We start from the raw sequence: 16,248 nt of genomic DNA, 5'->3' as shown, positions 1-16,248 counted from the left end.
TTTGGTTTTTTTGCTGGTGTGTGAGCAGAGCTATTTGGAGAACAACCTCACGCACCTACTGCGGACAGGAGCGTTTCGCAGGTTAATAAGAACAAAACCTCATCCCCCCCTGTCACCTGCACCACAAACCCTGCGCAATTCCTCACGTTTCATGCATCAGTGCTTTCCCTTCAACCCACCGCGCCGGCTGCCAGCAGCCCTGAGCAGCTCCATAAAACCCAGTGGGGTAACTGTGAAACGGAGTAAAAATAAAACTGACAGGAAGCTCACTTCCCGAAAGCTTTAGTTTTCTAGGGAACAGCTACGAGCTACGGGAAAACACAATGCATCTTGGCTACGTTCCTCTGACATGCGGCTCTTTTCAATAACAAGGAAGAAAGAGAACGGGATGCGTGCCGGCTCTTACAACAGCTCAGATAGGTGGGCTTTCTCTTCCCTTTGAAGATGCTCCCCTCCCTTAGACAGGAAAAAAAACCAGCTTCACGATCTAATGGGCCACTCAAATAGTAAAGAGACCTTACAGTGCACTAGGATATTTCAGGAACGATCTCTGCCAAGCTACACAGCTACAGCTTGAAGGGACTGAAATAGCCACTGGGTACCACCCGCACAACCCTCCATAAACACTGAATCCTCCCTGGAGCCCTCCTGCCAGACCACCCTGCAGCCCACCTAGAAGCTGTCCTACCACGAACTCCCTTTACAAAGCACCCGGACCACTTCCTCAGGGATACAGCCCATTTTATTTTAAACATACACACCATTCTACATGCTTGAGAGAATTCAGTGATCAGGACGGACTCCAAAGCTGGCTACAAGCGCTGTTTGCGAGCACAACATCACTCCTGTGAATATTTATAAAGCACTCGACAGATGACTGACAGCCAGGAGGAAACAAGCACAGATCTGCGGCCGTTATTCACTACAGAGACCTCCCCAGGCTTATCCGTGTCCCAGGCTTTTGTTCAGGAGACCGTGGTAGTTTTTTGCCTAGTACAGGGTGGGGTTTTTGGTCACCCTCAGACGAGGATCGTGCCCCAACAACGTGCACAGAGCACAGGGCAAGCGCAGGGGCGAGGTAGGAGCCAGGGAAAAGGCTGGACTAAGAGGCCAGAACAACACAGCTCGCCTCGTAGATGGCTTTGCTCTTCCATTTGACTAGGGTTTCCGGAGTTTGTTTGTTTTAAAAAAAGCATTTGACAAACTGGGTCAAAAAAGCCTTTAGGTATGTTGCTCAGATACACACTGATGTGTTAAGATCTTGAAAAAAATGCACCCACAGAGCTAAAGCAGAAGGTCCCAGGAGTGCATGTGCTTAGACCTAAGGAGGCTCCAACCATTTGCCTCTGCACAAAAGACTTGGAAATTCAACTTTGTTCTGGCCCCCGCCAGCCTGCTCCCCGGGGGATCTCACGGCAAATGTGTTTTACACTGGTCAAGAGACGCCATAAAGCTTCACCCTTCTCTCCCTCAGAACACAGACAAAAAGGATAAAATGCCTCGAGAACAGCAGCAGAGTTGCAAGGCAGTGACTTACCAGATGATAACTAGCCACCAAAAAACCCGTAAAATTTGACAAATCCCTGTGCTGTTCTGGACCCCCCTCCTGTCCCCTGGCATCTCTCCTTCCCCTAGCGCCCCGAGGAGCCACCTGATGCAATATTAGCTACCATAAGTAGGTGTTAGAGAAGTACAAATCACACACAGTTTGCCTTTTGTTAAGAAGCCTTAAGAGCTTTTTTCCTGCGTGAGACCCAGTTTATCCCTACTTGAGGTCATGGCAGAAACGTATAGGGCATCCCTGATTTTCTGCAATGGCTCCATCTTCATACGGCAACCATTCCTCTTGCTGCCCACGGCACTGCACTGTGCAAGTCCAGGTCTTCTTAGCTTGCTTAAGAGTGAGCGATTCCAAAGTTAAAGAAGGATCAGTCACAGACCAAAGGAAGCCAGCCAGAGGATGCAAATCCAATTAATATTGAGCTTATAAAATAGGGCTTATTACACTGTCAGGTCTCTCCTGCTGAAACAGCCTGGCGGAGTTTTGTTCTACAGACCGCTCTTTAAGCCAAGCCATGCTTTAGATTAATATATCAGATCATTTACATCTTGTTACTGGCTCACTGAGGAGTTATAAATGCAACTATTACACCTCATCCCTATTCATAGTCTTGCACGCAGATGAACTTCACGCTTTATACCGAGAGGCACTGAAGTCCAGAGGAAAAGAAGAAAAAGGTAAAGAATCCAGTTTGTTTCCAGATATTATTGTACGCACAGAGAACTTCTGGTACTGTTGTCTGAAGCAGGAGAAAGACCAGTTTATCAAGCAGCAAGCATTTTACAAAGGACATTATGGAAATGACTGAATAATTCTGCATAATCAAGGCAGATGTTAACTATTCTACCATTTCCTACTACACTCATCAAAAGAAGCTGCAGGCTAGGAAGAAACCCCTACACTGGTATCTGCATGCACTCACTGTGCAGGAGGAAAGGCATGACATATTGGGGTTCTTCAAGCTATCCACAAGTCTTCCATTTTCCCTAGCTGTCAGGCCTTGGGGGGGGGAAGTAGAATTTGGATTTATTGCTTGTCTTGAGTTGAGATTCCAGCTCTCACCCCCTAAAAGGCAGAGAAAAAAAACCTCACTGGCTCAGAGAATTTACCATGAGCCTGCTTACTTTTCTAGATTTCACCCAGCATCTCTGCTTTGTGGTACAAAAGGTCTCTTTCCAATGCCGGGAAGCTCTGACCTGCTCCTCCTGAAGTCCGGCTCTACTCCCAGCAGGGGTCTGCACACAGCAACCTGCCGCTCTCTTGGCTCCTGTGCTTGGGACCAAGCACTGCAGATGTGCTCTCCAAAGCCGCAGAGCAAGCTCCAAAGAGCTGGCAGCTTCCCCAGGTCCCTACAGGCAGAGCTGGCTCCACCTATCTAGTGAAAAGAGAAGTGACAACACATCCAACAGAAATTAAAGGGGGGAAAGTTAATAACTGATCAGCTCCACATCAGATCTGGGGTGCAATACTCATTACAGCAGCACAGAAGTCCCTTTTTCCATTTTTCTTGCCTGTCACCTTCCCACAGCACCAACGCTTTCCCCATTCAGAAACTACAGTTCTGGTTTACCCAATCCTCCTGCAAGATGCCCAAGACCTAACTTTATCCTGAACTCAAAGCGATGGAAGAGACGGTAACAGCGACGCGTGTGAGTAAGAGAGAAGGAGGAAGACAGAGGGAACAGGAACCAATTACCCACGGAGTGTCCTCTCCCATCTGGAGTGACAGGCAGAGTGCAGAAGGAAAGAAGCAGATATTAGTCAGGCGTGAAGTGCTGCCGAACCAATTCCCCAGGGCTGGCAGCTCCAGTTAACTGTTTCCATTCATCTCACGGGCAGGCAGGGCCTCCTGTACGAAGGACAACGTGAACCTGCCTTACAGGAGAGCAGGAAACAACCCCGTGGAGCAGAGGACCACACGGATACAGCTGCCAGCCCTACCCAGGCCAAAAAGCTCGCTATGAAGGTGGGGTGGAGGGGGGCTGCCACTTGATGGCCAAGAGGTCCTTGCAGCACTGCGAAGCTCTGATCCTGAGCCCAAGGTTGGCAGGCTTGCCTCTTGCTGAAGAGCACAAAGCTTCTGTGCAGTATGAAGAGCTGCAGGAGATGAGAAGGGGATGAACAGGGAGCCTTTGGCCAACAAACACATCAAGTTCTTCAAACAGGAATTCTCTTCATTCCCTCCAAAGCCATCCTGCCATAACCGCACTCAAGCAGCCACATGGGTTTAATAAGAGGCTGAGCCTGACCCTGTATCAACAAAACCAGCACTAGCACCTCTTCTCAAACTGCATCGGCATCTTTACTTTGTATTAGTTGGCTCGGATGGCGTTGCAGCTGCTCTGCAGTTGAAGAGCATTTGCCCCGTAATTTCAGCTCCGTGTAAGCAGTTATGCTGACTTACGAAGTGCAGCAGTGCTGGAGTTACTGCATTAGGAGGCTTTATTTGCATCTTAACAGCAGCTCGCAATGAAGTGACTCTGCTGAGGTGTTCATGTGATCCAGAGGGGTTACGATCACTTCTGCAACATGACGTGAGGCATTTGGAGCTCCGAAAAAATAACAGGGAGGGTGGGGACAGGGACAGGAGCTGCAACAACCACTGCTCGGCAGCCGCTTTGCCTCGCGTCCATAGCATAGCCACAGCTTTCATGGCAGCTCTGCAGTTCATGGAGCTGTAATTCACGGGTTAACAGGAGATAATTGCTGCCTCCTCCCTCCCTCCCACCCCGAACCAGGAGTGAACCAGGAGTGAAGCGTCACAGCTCAAGGAGCCAGCTGAGAGCATGCACTCCGTAACACAGCAGCAAGGAACACGAGGCATTTACCGAACAAGAATCAGGCGATGGGGCGGACTGAAACGCTGAGAGCACAGCTGCTATCAGGCCACTTGATCTGGGCTAATCCTGTTAGAGACATCTTAACCGCAGGACGGATCACGCATGGTCTGCATCTTCTGACCCCCTGCAGATATCTCCTTGCAGACTCCGCTTGTGGCTCACACACAGGCATTTTCAGTACCTCCTTTGCTGCCTATTTTATGTGTCTGTTTTCATGCTGCCAAGCCGGGCTTGCAGAGCAGGAGGGTGACGGTCCAAACCAAGGACAGCTGTGTCACAAGGTGGTGGAGGACAGGTCATGCTGCCAATACCACGGCCACCAGTTTCAGTAGCACTTATTACTAATGCTTTGCCTTGCTGAACGATTTCCATCAGCGAATGAAACTAAGTACTGACCATTTTCATTTTCTAAAGTGTACAAAAGCAGCTGTACAAAGCTCTAGTGGTCCCGTTACTGTTACGGCAACACCAGCCTTAAATCAGACGCGAATGAGTGACCCACCAGAAGAGCTCTATTTCCATATGAGCGCTGCTCCAGCAACGGACACATGCTCTTTGTCAGAAATCCTAACAGATGTCCTTTGTAGCTCAAAACCAGAACAGCTTAGATGAAAGGAGACGCTCAGCTCCTCGTCGGAGGCTGGAGGAACACCCTGGGGAAGCATCACATCCACTGCATAAATGGATGTTGGGGCTGACCTACCATAGCCGCTCTCACGCCGTAGTTCCAGGAAAAGGTAAATGAAGTGCCTTTATCAGGCACGCAGGAGTGCGGAGCAGGCATTTCTTCCCAGGCTGCCAAGTCTAGAGGTGCCCAGAGCCCAGGACAGCCCACGGGAGAGGGTGAGCCAGCGCTCAGCTCCCAGCCCATCACACACAGCAAGCGCAGTGGTGGGACACAGCACTGAACCATGCAGGAGACACCCCTGGGGTCGGACCCCCCCGTATCCAACCCCATTATGTAGAGGGGGCACATCTCCACCTGGCAGAGCCCAAACCAGTCCAGGTAACACAGAAAATTGTGGATATCCAGTGTTTATCAAACAGCTTTACAATTCAGGAGATAAATCAGCCTGACCAGCTGCCAGCCTTGAATCAATAATATTCTTGTAGATGAGCAGCTAGAGTATTAAATAAAATCCTTACAGCACAGACAATCCAAGCCTGTCCATTCCTACAGATTTACTGCTCTGCCTCCAGGTTTAAAGCCAGCCTCCTTGGCTCCTGGCCACAGTGCCCGGCTCCCGTTAAACGCACGGGCTCGCAGCGAGCCGCACCGCGTGCCGGGCAGCACGGAGCTCTCACGCCCCGCGCATTTTCAGGGCAAATAAACATACAAACAAGTTTAAAGGCAAAATGACCCTGTCTCGTTACAGCACGGATAGATATCCTACAAAGTGCTGCATCAACAGTAAACCAGGAGTTGGAGGGCTGCCGATAATCTGCATGAAGTTTAGTCACTTAGAGCCGGCTTTAAGGGGATAAAAGCATCAAACGCCAGCTCTCAGCGTGCACAACTCCGCACCCGGCAATCTGCCGCCCAAGCAAGTTTTCCTTCTTCCATATTAGTGTCTGCTGTCATTACTGTACGTTTTGGAGCTGGAGATCTCAAACAGCATTGTAGCAGTGGGATCGGTCACCATTTTAGAGACCAGAAAGCAAAGCAGAGAAGAACAAGATCTGCCCAGGGTGGCAAACGGGGGCACAACGCGGGGCAGACTCAGTGCTGGCTCTGTTCACTAGACAACAGCTCTCCGTAAGTCACACAGCGAGTCTGCTGGGGTTGTAAGCAAAGCATGTCTTGTTCTAAAGGCCCTTTTTCTCCTTTTTTTTTTTTTTTAAATTGTTAACACATGCTCAGCATCTGTGCATGCACAACATGCATGTTACATTTAATACCAATTACAGGCCTCACTATGGAGATAAAATAAGAGTTCTTCACTAAAGAAAGTGTGAATCAAGCAACTGGAGTCTCACTGATTATAGGAATAAATATCTAGCAATGCTAAGGAAAATTCAAGTGAACAAGATTAATTTGATGTTTATCCCGTTTTACACCATGCAGTCTCTATTTAAATGCCTGGAGGAAAAAACCCCACAGTTTAAGAAATGGAAATGCAGAATGACATTTGCCGTGGAAGTTAATGCTTCTGCTGATCTTTCTGGGTTAGTCCTGTTGGGGCTTTCACTGCAAGAGCATCCCTCCGAAGACAGATACCCCCTCCAAAGAAAAGGAGGCATTATCAAATACACGAGAGCTGCAACAGGTATCCGAGGGGATCAACACATGACACTGAGTGAATGTGACAAACCAGCTGAGATCCTGCCAGCAGCCTCTTCCAGACCTTCAGCTGCCTTTGAGACACTGACGCAATCTCGCCATCACAGCCACAGACCATGATTTCATGCATCAACTCAAACCATTTTCTTCCACTGGAACCAAGAGGCGTTTTTAGGCTTTTCTACATATCAAACAGTTGCCTGGAAAATGGAAGTGGGGTTTAGGGTTGCTCCGCTCTGACAGTAAAGGAACTTACGTCCCTCCTCAGGCTGAGAGATAACGCCAGAGGCATGATCCAGAGATATGCCACGTTCCAGTATCTTGTGATCCCTTGTCTCCTCTCAGGTCACCTGAGACCCGAAAGGGATCTGCTAGCGATGAGCAGAAAACAGGGATCAGCACCAGAGGTGATACAAACTCCATCATCGGGAGCCTTAAAAAAATTACACTAAAATTCCTGCTGGGAAAGCGTATATGCAATAAACCTTTCTTAGATCAGCCCCCAGCCGTGCTTGGTTCCGGTACCCTTGTTCAGACCCCGAAGACAACAGGAGGGATGGGAAAAGAAAGACCAGAGCAGCACACGCAGAGGAAGACAGCTGCCTCGGCATCCACAACCAAACGGGGTTACTTTCTACTAGCACAAGGGTCCAACGTGAAGTAAACTCTGCCCGATTTGAGGAGGAGAGAGGGGCCGCTCACCCCACTCCATGCTTGATGCAAGGGTATGGGGGCCTCAGTCTTGCCAACAAAGCAGGGAAAGAAAATCCACTAAAAAAAAAAAAAAAAAAAGACTTTAGGAGTAATGGAGAGGGAAACTTCAATGCAGAATGAATCAGGCAGCACTATAACAAAGAAAAGCGCGTGGATAAAGTATTCGGAGGAGAAAGAGGAAGGGACTGCTACACCAACAGCCAGGATGCCTGCTGATACACCAACAGGCAGAACACTGGTAAGGACAGAGGAAGAAGGTTTTATTTCAGTCTCCAACCCCACTAATTGACTGCACGAGCAGCCCAAGTGCCTGCCATCCCTGGCTCCTGGCTGGCTTTGATCCCTGGTGAAGGATGAGTGGCTCAGCCCTTCTTCACAGGGCACCCTGGGACACATCTCAGCCCCTCACCACGTACAGACGTCCGGCGTGTGCGTACCCGCAGTTTGAGACTGTGTTTTTGCCACAGCACAAACGTGGCTTAATATTAGCCTAAGATCCAAATGCCAATCTCCTCAGCTAGCCAAGAGACGCTGCCTAGCAATTTAGCTAATACCAGGTTAGGGTTAACTCAGCTTGATAGTTGTTAAACACATGCCCACAACAACAAACAAAGACACAGATCACATTCACTCACACACTAATTAGGCTTATTAGGGAAGGAGAAGCCAGAGAAATACAGAGATTTGCCAGGAATAGATTCACTTATACATGTGAGGGATCAGGAGAAGACAGGACGATTGATGCAACAGCATTTCGGGGAAAAAAAAAAAAAGACGACACCACCATTCAGATATTTTTTTAGTGCTCTTCCCATCTAGTAACTCAGCTGAGACAGTGCTGGCCCACACAGCCCCAGGGACAGCCGCTCCCCGTCAGACGTGATCACTTTGTTAGATCACACTCCACAGCCCCATGAATTTACTTAAGGCTCGAGAAAAATATTAAGTAAAAGCCTAGTACCATAGCACCTAACAGCTCTACTGCCAAAGCAGGTCACTAAATTAAGCCCATTAATGCCAACTGCGAGACAAGCCTTTTCCAGAAACAAGTTTTAGTCCTCCTCTGTGTCCATTTATTGTCTCGGACACTAATGAGAAACAAAGGGTTACTGTAAGTGGCCTGGAAGGCAGAAGAGACAGAGGGATTTAACTCCTAACCATTCCGAGCCGCCACAGACAGCACCATTTTCTGCGATGCCTTAATGCAATTAAAATCCCAGTTTCTCAGTGGCACGCCTTGCAACGCAGGGCAAAGGCTGCAAAGGTCGATGCTCTGGGCTCACTGTCTGCTTTCCCAGCAACTCCAGCTTAAACCCTTTCCCTAATCTCCCATCTCCCCAGTGTAATAGCAGTCTCCCTGCTAAATAAGCAAACCGCTGTTTAAATGGCACAGAGACTAAAGCGCATCTGACCTTCGTGAACACCGATGCCATTACAGGTTAGATCGTTTCCAGTTCATTAGCTCATGCAGTGCTGGAGCTGGATACGTGCTTAACATCTGCTTTAATAAGATTATGACGGTTTAAAAAAAAATATATCTTTGACAAATAAGGATTTGTTGCATTGGGGTTCATCCAGTTGCCTCCCACCTCTATTATTCAGAGCTTGACTCAGAACTGAAAGGGCACCTAAAACCAGGCACACAGAAACCTGACCCAGCTCACCACAAGCCAAACCTCAAACCAAAGCAAGACAAATCCACTGGAGGTCTGAAAACCACCCAACTATGTTCACTGGGGTAGTCTTACTAGGTTACATGGTGCAAATACACCTAGACTGCTTCTTAGCCCTGCAGGTAAGTCACCAGGGTGTTAGGGATCTGCGCGCTCCACCCCATGGGAACATCTCCCACGCCGACGATTACATTCACCACTTCTCCATGCCTGGCTGCCACCAGCACAAGACCACAGCCCAAGCTCCTCACCACTTCTGCAGTCTCCTTGCTACGTGATTTTCTCATTGCAGCTCGTGCCCAGCTCACAGCCCAGAGCAGATACCGTGTGTCATTACTCACACTCCGGAGCCTGACCCTGCCAGTACCAGAACACCTCCTCCTGAGCGGCTGCGGCACGGGCAGGACTACGCAGAGCGCTTCCCTCTTGACCTAACGGCAATTAAAATGTCACCCATATTAAACCATGACACGCTCTGGAGAATATACAAATAGGGTGACACGGGGCTACGGCCTGCAGCCCTGAGAGTTTTGCACTGAAATTCAATAGGCTGGGAACCGGGTGGAACAAGCGCCTTCTTGAAAGGGAGCCAGAACTGATTACAAAGCAGTGGGACACTGTACAGCCTTAAAGCCAATTTTTGGTTTTCTTCTACAGACACAGAAAAAGCACAGAACAAATACATCCGCTGACCACGGGGATTCTACAGCATGCAGCAATATTTGTCTTATAGCAGGAAAAACCTGCTGAAAGTTGGTACAATAGCACTGGTTAAATCCTCTTGGAGTTTTAGGACTCAGCACTGGGAGCTCAGTGATCCAAACATTACAAGCACAAACGACCAAGGCTTTGCAGAGATAAGCACAGCTCCAATTATTTCACATCAGCTGAAGCTAAAGAGGATGCCACTTACCAAGCTGTCCAGCCCTCCTCCCAGGAGGTCCACAGCACCCATCTGCATGGAGGACACTTGGGGAACATTCACTGGGGGTCCCAGGTCCAGGTTGAGAAGGTCACCCAGGAGGTCACCCTGCGATGGAATGACCTGCGGCTGCTCCAGGTTTGTAGTGGCCGTTGTGCCCACGGGGCTATCACCTGCATCAGTGCTACGGGTGGGAGGAACAAGAAGCAGAAGAGAGAAACGTTAGTCACCTGCGGTCTCCAGCTTTAGATTCCCAGCATGGGGAAACACAGCAAGAGGTGGCTCACGAGCAGGAGCCAGTTAAAAGCTGATCCTAGCAGCTGATCTGACCACTGCCACGTACGAGGCGCTGCGTTATGGCAAGTGGTTCTTCAACACATGCTTTGAGCACAAAGACTTCCCCCATGCATCGTGCGTCGTTTTCAGCTCAGAAAAGGGAATCTTCAAGGTGTGAAATCTGCCCACCTTGAGAACCACAGACTCTCCAAAACAGTGAGCCACGAGTACTACATGGACTACAGCACTGAAAATAATTATTTCCCAGGTCACAAGAAACCTATAGAGATGATTTTCAGCCCACTGGTTCTGGAGAACTACGTGTAAACACGGGGAAAAAAATAAAAATCCAGATTTCCTGAGAGACCTAACCCTCACTCTAACCAGTGCAAACTCAACCATTCCCCACAGTTCGCCTTCCACTGACCAGCACCAAGCTCCACTGGTCTTTTCAAAATAAAGACGTCAAACTAAAATTGATTCCTCCCTTCTATCAGTAAGTTCCTTTTCTGAGTTAGCAGGCACGCTAATTACTAGTCTAGAAATGCTCATTATACAGCTCCCAAATTTCTCATCATATGCAGTCTGCCTCTCTTTTATATCCACTTGCCGCTGAATTTTACAACAAGAAGTGGGGGGGGAAAAGTAAGACTGACTGTAGCTCCTGGGGATCTCATGACAATGTATTTATTCTTTAAATCCAGAGACGCTAATATTTTAGATAACTTAAAATGCATTTTGTATCCTGTTGCCAGCAGTAACCGACAAAATTACCTCCAGCTCATATTACTGCAGATGCAGCCAACAGGTAATTGCACACAAACGCCATGAGAACGAGCGTCCTGACGAGGTGTTTAACACTGCGGCTCTTCTGCAAAGATCACAGCTCCTGATTCTGAGTAGCCACGGCTCTCTGCCTTATCCTTATTCAGTTACAGAGGGGAAAGCTTTAACAACAGAGTAGAAGCTGCTCCCAACTTCAGTGCCAAGAGGAAAAGATGGAGCATAAGGACTGCAGAATGAATTAGTTACCAGGCAGCGACAGAAAGGGCTGAAAGCTTCTTAGCATTAAAAGCTTTAGACCCCTAATAGCACTAATATTAGTTGTCCTTTCTGCTTCTGCCTTCAGCCGGGAGACTTCTGAGTATGCTGAAGAGCTAACTAAAACATCTTTGAAGAGCAAGTGGTTACCGTGATCCACTCCCACCCCCACCCTGCGAAGGGGGAAGAACAGCATGTATGAGCAGAGGCACATTACAAGCCGGTAGCGCACACACTTGGTTCCTTCCCAGCATATAATCCCTTTAACACTACACCTCTTCAACACTTACTCATCCTTCTTCTGATGGAGATAAAGCAATCCTTCAAGGTCTTGTGTAACTGCAGTTGCCCCAAAGCCCAAGCAGAAACCAGGAAAGGACAAAGCTAAGTCAGTTTGTATTGAAAAACAAAACACCAAGCCTTCCATTTCCTGTACAGAACGGGCCTCTCTAGAGAGATTTGTATAAACAACTTCGCGTTTTCTTTGAAAGAAAAAAATGAGTACAGAATACGTGGGTTATAAAGGGCAAAAAGACATGATATAAGCTTTCTCCCTCATAGTCTTGAGCAGTGGTGAGCAGCTGGGCTTGCCCACGTGAGTGGGGGAAGTGGCCCTCCCATGAGTTCAACCTCCCGCAGCTCCCAAATGTTGGGTGTCACAAGGGATGCACAGCTTGAACCAGAAAGAAAAATTTCCTGCAGCCACCTGTGTGGGAACAGGGCCTCCTGCCTGAGTCTCCTCCTCGCCCAGGAGCCCTGTAAACATCGCCCCAAATTTCCCAGCTGCATCATAGCTGAGCAGGGGTGGTGGAAGCCACCACATGAGGAAATGCTGCCAAGCAATAAGGAGATTTCTCCCCCACCTTTAGGATTCATCTGCAACTCTCTGACACTTGGGCTCATTGAAGAGACAGGAACATCGCACCATCTGTGAGCTCTTCAATGGGTCTCCCCATCAGCCGACAGATGAAAGGAACCTGTCCTACGCTGCTCTGAATGAAAATGAAATCAATCAAAATGCAATGGAGTGTATTCTGACAACCATAACTAACTCCTCCTAGGTTTATACCCAGAAAAGCACCACTCAACTAGCTACTTCTGCCCATCTGCTCAAGGCAACGCTATCTTGACTTGCTTAAGCCACATTCATTGTGGACATCTCCATGCTTCCACCTCTATCTCACTCTCTAGCAGGTGGGTCAGCCGCTAGAATGGTCATCACCAGAGGGCAGAAGTGATGAAAACGACTCCAAATAGCGAGGGGAGGAGGTTATCTTTCACTGGACACCCTTTAACTTGCCTTAAACTGACAGATTTTCATATAATTTTTCATTGGCAAGCCAATTTCTTCGTAATCAGTGAAATCATACTGGATGCACAAATTCAGGCTCCCCACACCCATGCTCCTGGGGAGCTGCTCACTGTAATTCCCATGGCTGAAAGCGGCAATCTGGTATGCTGGGACATGGCCCAAGGAGGCCTTGGCATCGGCTTGTAAGGTTTTGCTGTCCTTTTGCTAACAGTAAAGCAGAAAAGCACAATAATGGGGCCTCTTTATGAGGTGAGCTCACATCAGAGAATCCCGGTGTGCCGTTAAGTAACATCACTCTTTTTTTTTTTTAGATTTACCTAGTGGGCACTGCATCAGTAGGCAGCACGCTCTGCTGAGCGCCCTTTAGACCTTCCCCCAGCTCCGGCTTCCTCAGCTTGCCACTGCTGATTGAGGCCTGAAGGTTTTATGTTGAAATAACGGATAATTTAGTAGTAAACACCACCAGGGCAAGGTACAATACTGCTACAGTCCGAAGAGACCTGCGGACAGCAGACTGTCTGAGCATTAGCTACGAGAGTCAAGCCACGTACGCAGTATATGCAAGATGACAGTAAAAAAGACCACTCCATGCAAAAGCTGAATTCCTCGAGCTGACTAAAACCCCCTAAAACGTTAGCTTCTGTAGTAACCTAAACCAACAGTGTACAGGAAGGCTGGTAACACCGGAGAGCAAAGCTACCCCTACCCCAGCTCCTCCTGCTATTGAGGCAAATTTTTGACTAGGAGAGGTAGCTGCAGAAACCAGCCACTGCTTTTCTCATCCGACTGGTCGACTTGTGCTCACTGGTCCTGGGTCAATGCAGCCAGACTTAATTTCACAGGCAGGGAGAAAAACAACGTGGCTTCCCAAAGCTAGTCATTACAGAAATAGCTTTAGTTGCTAAGAATAGCAGAGAAGTGGTGTCAGAAAATAGAAAAGGAGCAGCATTGCACACTGATTTATCAGTGCAACAGCAAAAAAATAGCACTCCAAATGTCACTTTGGGAATATTATTAAGAGGTAAGCCTGGATACTCTGCCTCCTGCTGTAAAGCACGCTTACATTTGTAATTAATACCGTTAGTGCAAATAGCACTGCTTACCTGAATGAGGAACCATGGGAACAGGCTCAACAGCAACACGGCTGCAGCTCAGGACCACTGTACTGCCTGCTCCTGCAGGTCTGACCCCCTTCCGGGACTGCCATCGCGGGGAAGCATTAAAGCTCCAGACAATAAGCCAAAGCATTTTGCCCCGACTCCACCCCAAAGGCCAAACAGAACCACATCAGTCCAGCCATCTTCTTTTAAGCCCAAATAGTTTTCAGTGATGGGGCTTCGATGGCTTTTACACTCCCCTTGCAAGTGAGAAAAGACAGTGTTACCAGTCCTTCCCCATGTCCTATTCCAACTGCAAAGGATCCCTGTACCTCCCTGCTCAGGAAACTGGTATTATTCTACACAAATGAGGCTTTCAAAGCTGTGCCCTTGCTCTAGCAAAAGCTCTTGCAAAATCAAAGTGTATCGTTCTGTAAGATGCTTGTTTTTATCACGCTCATCCTGGAAGCATGCCCTTGCACCAGTTACCCAAAGCTTCTACTTTTTTACTCAAACTCTCATGTCAAGAAGGCTTATAGGCAGTGTCTTTCCAAAAACCAGTATAGCTTCTCACACAAGAGCTTTGATACTTCCTTTATCTTCTGACCCAGGAACTCAGGAACTACATACCCAGGATTAAATCCTACAATGAAATGGCTCCTTGAATGACCTGCGAGCCCCTACGGAATCAATAAAAAACACTAGTGTGTTATAAAAGGTCCTTACATCTTCTTTTGGACTGTCCATTATCACCACGGTTGCCTCAGCTTACCTTCCATGGTGAATTGGCAAGTGTTTGCGGTGGATCCCATGGCTCCCCTCCACAAAAGCGTTGGGTGGTTTGTGGTACACAGAAGCCAGAGATCCAATGTGGCAGATCAGCTCATCCAGCAGAGTCGGTTCAATCAGATCGGTCTCTTCAGAAATAAGTGGCTTTTCCGAGAGGACCACTTCTTTGGCAGTCACTGGATCCGTGGAAAGAAGGCGCCAGTAGATGTAGCCACGATCCCGCAGGTCTGGGTTGTCAGAATCCTGAGACAAAGCAACACATCAGTCACAGGACGGAGGGAACTAACACCTGTAACCACTTAATTTTTCTAGGAGCGATTCTGCTGGATTAAAAAACCCAGCCGTCTAGTAGCGACAGTCACCAATTTCAGAATGATGTTATGAACAGCTTGTTGTGATGAACATCCCAAAATTAAAAGCGAGAACCCAAGTATTAATGCTTGGCTTCCTGCCCAGCTGGTCAGGGAGCAAAAAGCCCAGGATTTACATCCCACAATTGCTCCATCCCACAGAACTATCAACTGCTTTCCAAACTCTCCTGCCACTTCATGTAACAGTAAGTGTCAGGAGAACTTCAAGGGGGTGCAGACAGGAGGTGAGTCAAAATGACTGTCACATACTAAGAGCAGACACGCAATACTGCATATTGAAACAGAATGACCCAAAATTCCTGGAAATATATGAGGTACCCAAGGGCACTACAGGACAAAAAGACCCTGCAGAGCTCCAGGACGGATCTTAATAAGCTGTATTCTTCATACCAAAAGAGATCTTATTTATCCTGCCTTTTAGTTATCTAATGAAGTACGGAAAGATGCTAATGATCGCAGTTGGGATACTTCATCAGTTCTCCAGCTGTCAGTAATACCCTTGTTTTACTGCAGATACTTCTGCCTCTGCATGAAGCACTAATTATTTCTCTCCTTTCCGAACAGTTCTGCCCAGAGCAGCAAAGTGAGTTTGCTGATAGTTTGCAGCTAACGTTCTAGGGATAGGGAGGGGGGGTGCCTTCACGTTATAGTGCAGCACGTTTGAACTGTTCATGGAAACAAGAGCCAGGACTTTTAACCCCCACGTCAGCAGAGTAACAGGGTAAATGTTTCTGAGGTTTTTCCCCTCCCTGTAAAATTCTGGCAACATATTGTACACCTCATTAGCCTTCCTCCCTGGCATTTCTTTTCCTCTTCTGTGATCTCATTCACGCTGCTGCTGACCTGCCTCTCTGCCCTCTGTCTCAAGACATTCTCAGGCACGCATCAAAGCCCCTATTTGTAATGAGCCTGAGCATGCTACGCTCATTTTGCTCATAAGGACCTAGATACAATGTCTGGGTCAACTGATAGATTTCTCTGCAGTGCTGTTTTTCAGTTTAATGGTGAAGCTGCGGACTCTTTACACCCTTCGCCCTTAACAATTCCTACAAGAATCTCCGCATCCTGCCTGCAGCACAGTTCGAGACCAGGCAGGACTCCTGCAAGGGCAGACATGAAAGACCACATGCTCCTACTGGCAGGCACATACAGATTCGAGACTGACTGTTTCTTCCCACAGCCAAATAAACAGACTTGAAACTTTAGCAGATCTACTGGAACAAGAGGCTCAGATCTTCCCTTTCCACATTTCTCCCAATTCTCCGTTCTCCAGGGTCTGCACGCACACCCGTGGTGCATACCAATGAGCCCATGCTAGCTTAGATACCCACCAGGCCAGAGAGACAACAGCAATGGAGATGTAGAGGCTCT

General features: G+C 48.1%; 1 protein-coding gene across 4 annotated transcripts in view; it reads right to left on the bottom strand.

Moving 5' to 3' along the window:
• The window catches only part of AP2B1 (adaptor related protein complex 2 subunit beta 1), an 81,184-nt gene that overhangs the window by 28,301 nt on the left and 36,635 nt on the right, over nucleotides 1-16,248 (bottom strand). For all 4 annotated transcript variants that reach the window (XM_063341264.1, XM_063341266.1, XM_063341265.1 and 1 more), the window contains 2 exons: nucleotides 14,490-14,749; nucleotides 9,983-10,175 (listed from right to left, as the gene is read on the bottom strand). In XM_063341264.1, coding sequence (XP_063197334.1) covers nucleotides 9,983-10,175; nucleotides 14,490-14,749 — 453 coding nt within the window. The remainder of the gene's footprint in view (nucleotides 1-9,982; nucleotides 10,176-14,489; nucleotides 14,750-16,248) is intronic.

Source organism: Chroicocephalus ridibundus, chromosome 7, assembly GCF_963924245.1.
Source record: "Chroicocephalus ridibundus chromosome 7, bChrRid1.1, whole genome shotgun sequence".
NCBI lineage: Eukaryota > Metazoa > Chordata > Aves > Charadriiformes > Laridae > Chroicocephalus > Chroicocephalus ridibundus.
The sequence above is the reverse complement of the archived record's forward strand: the minus strand, read 5'-3'. Positions and strand labels throughout refer to the sequence as shown.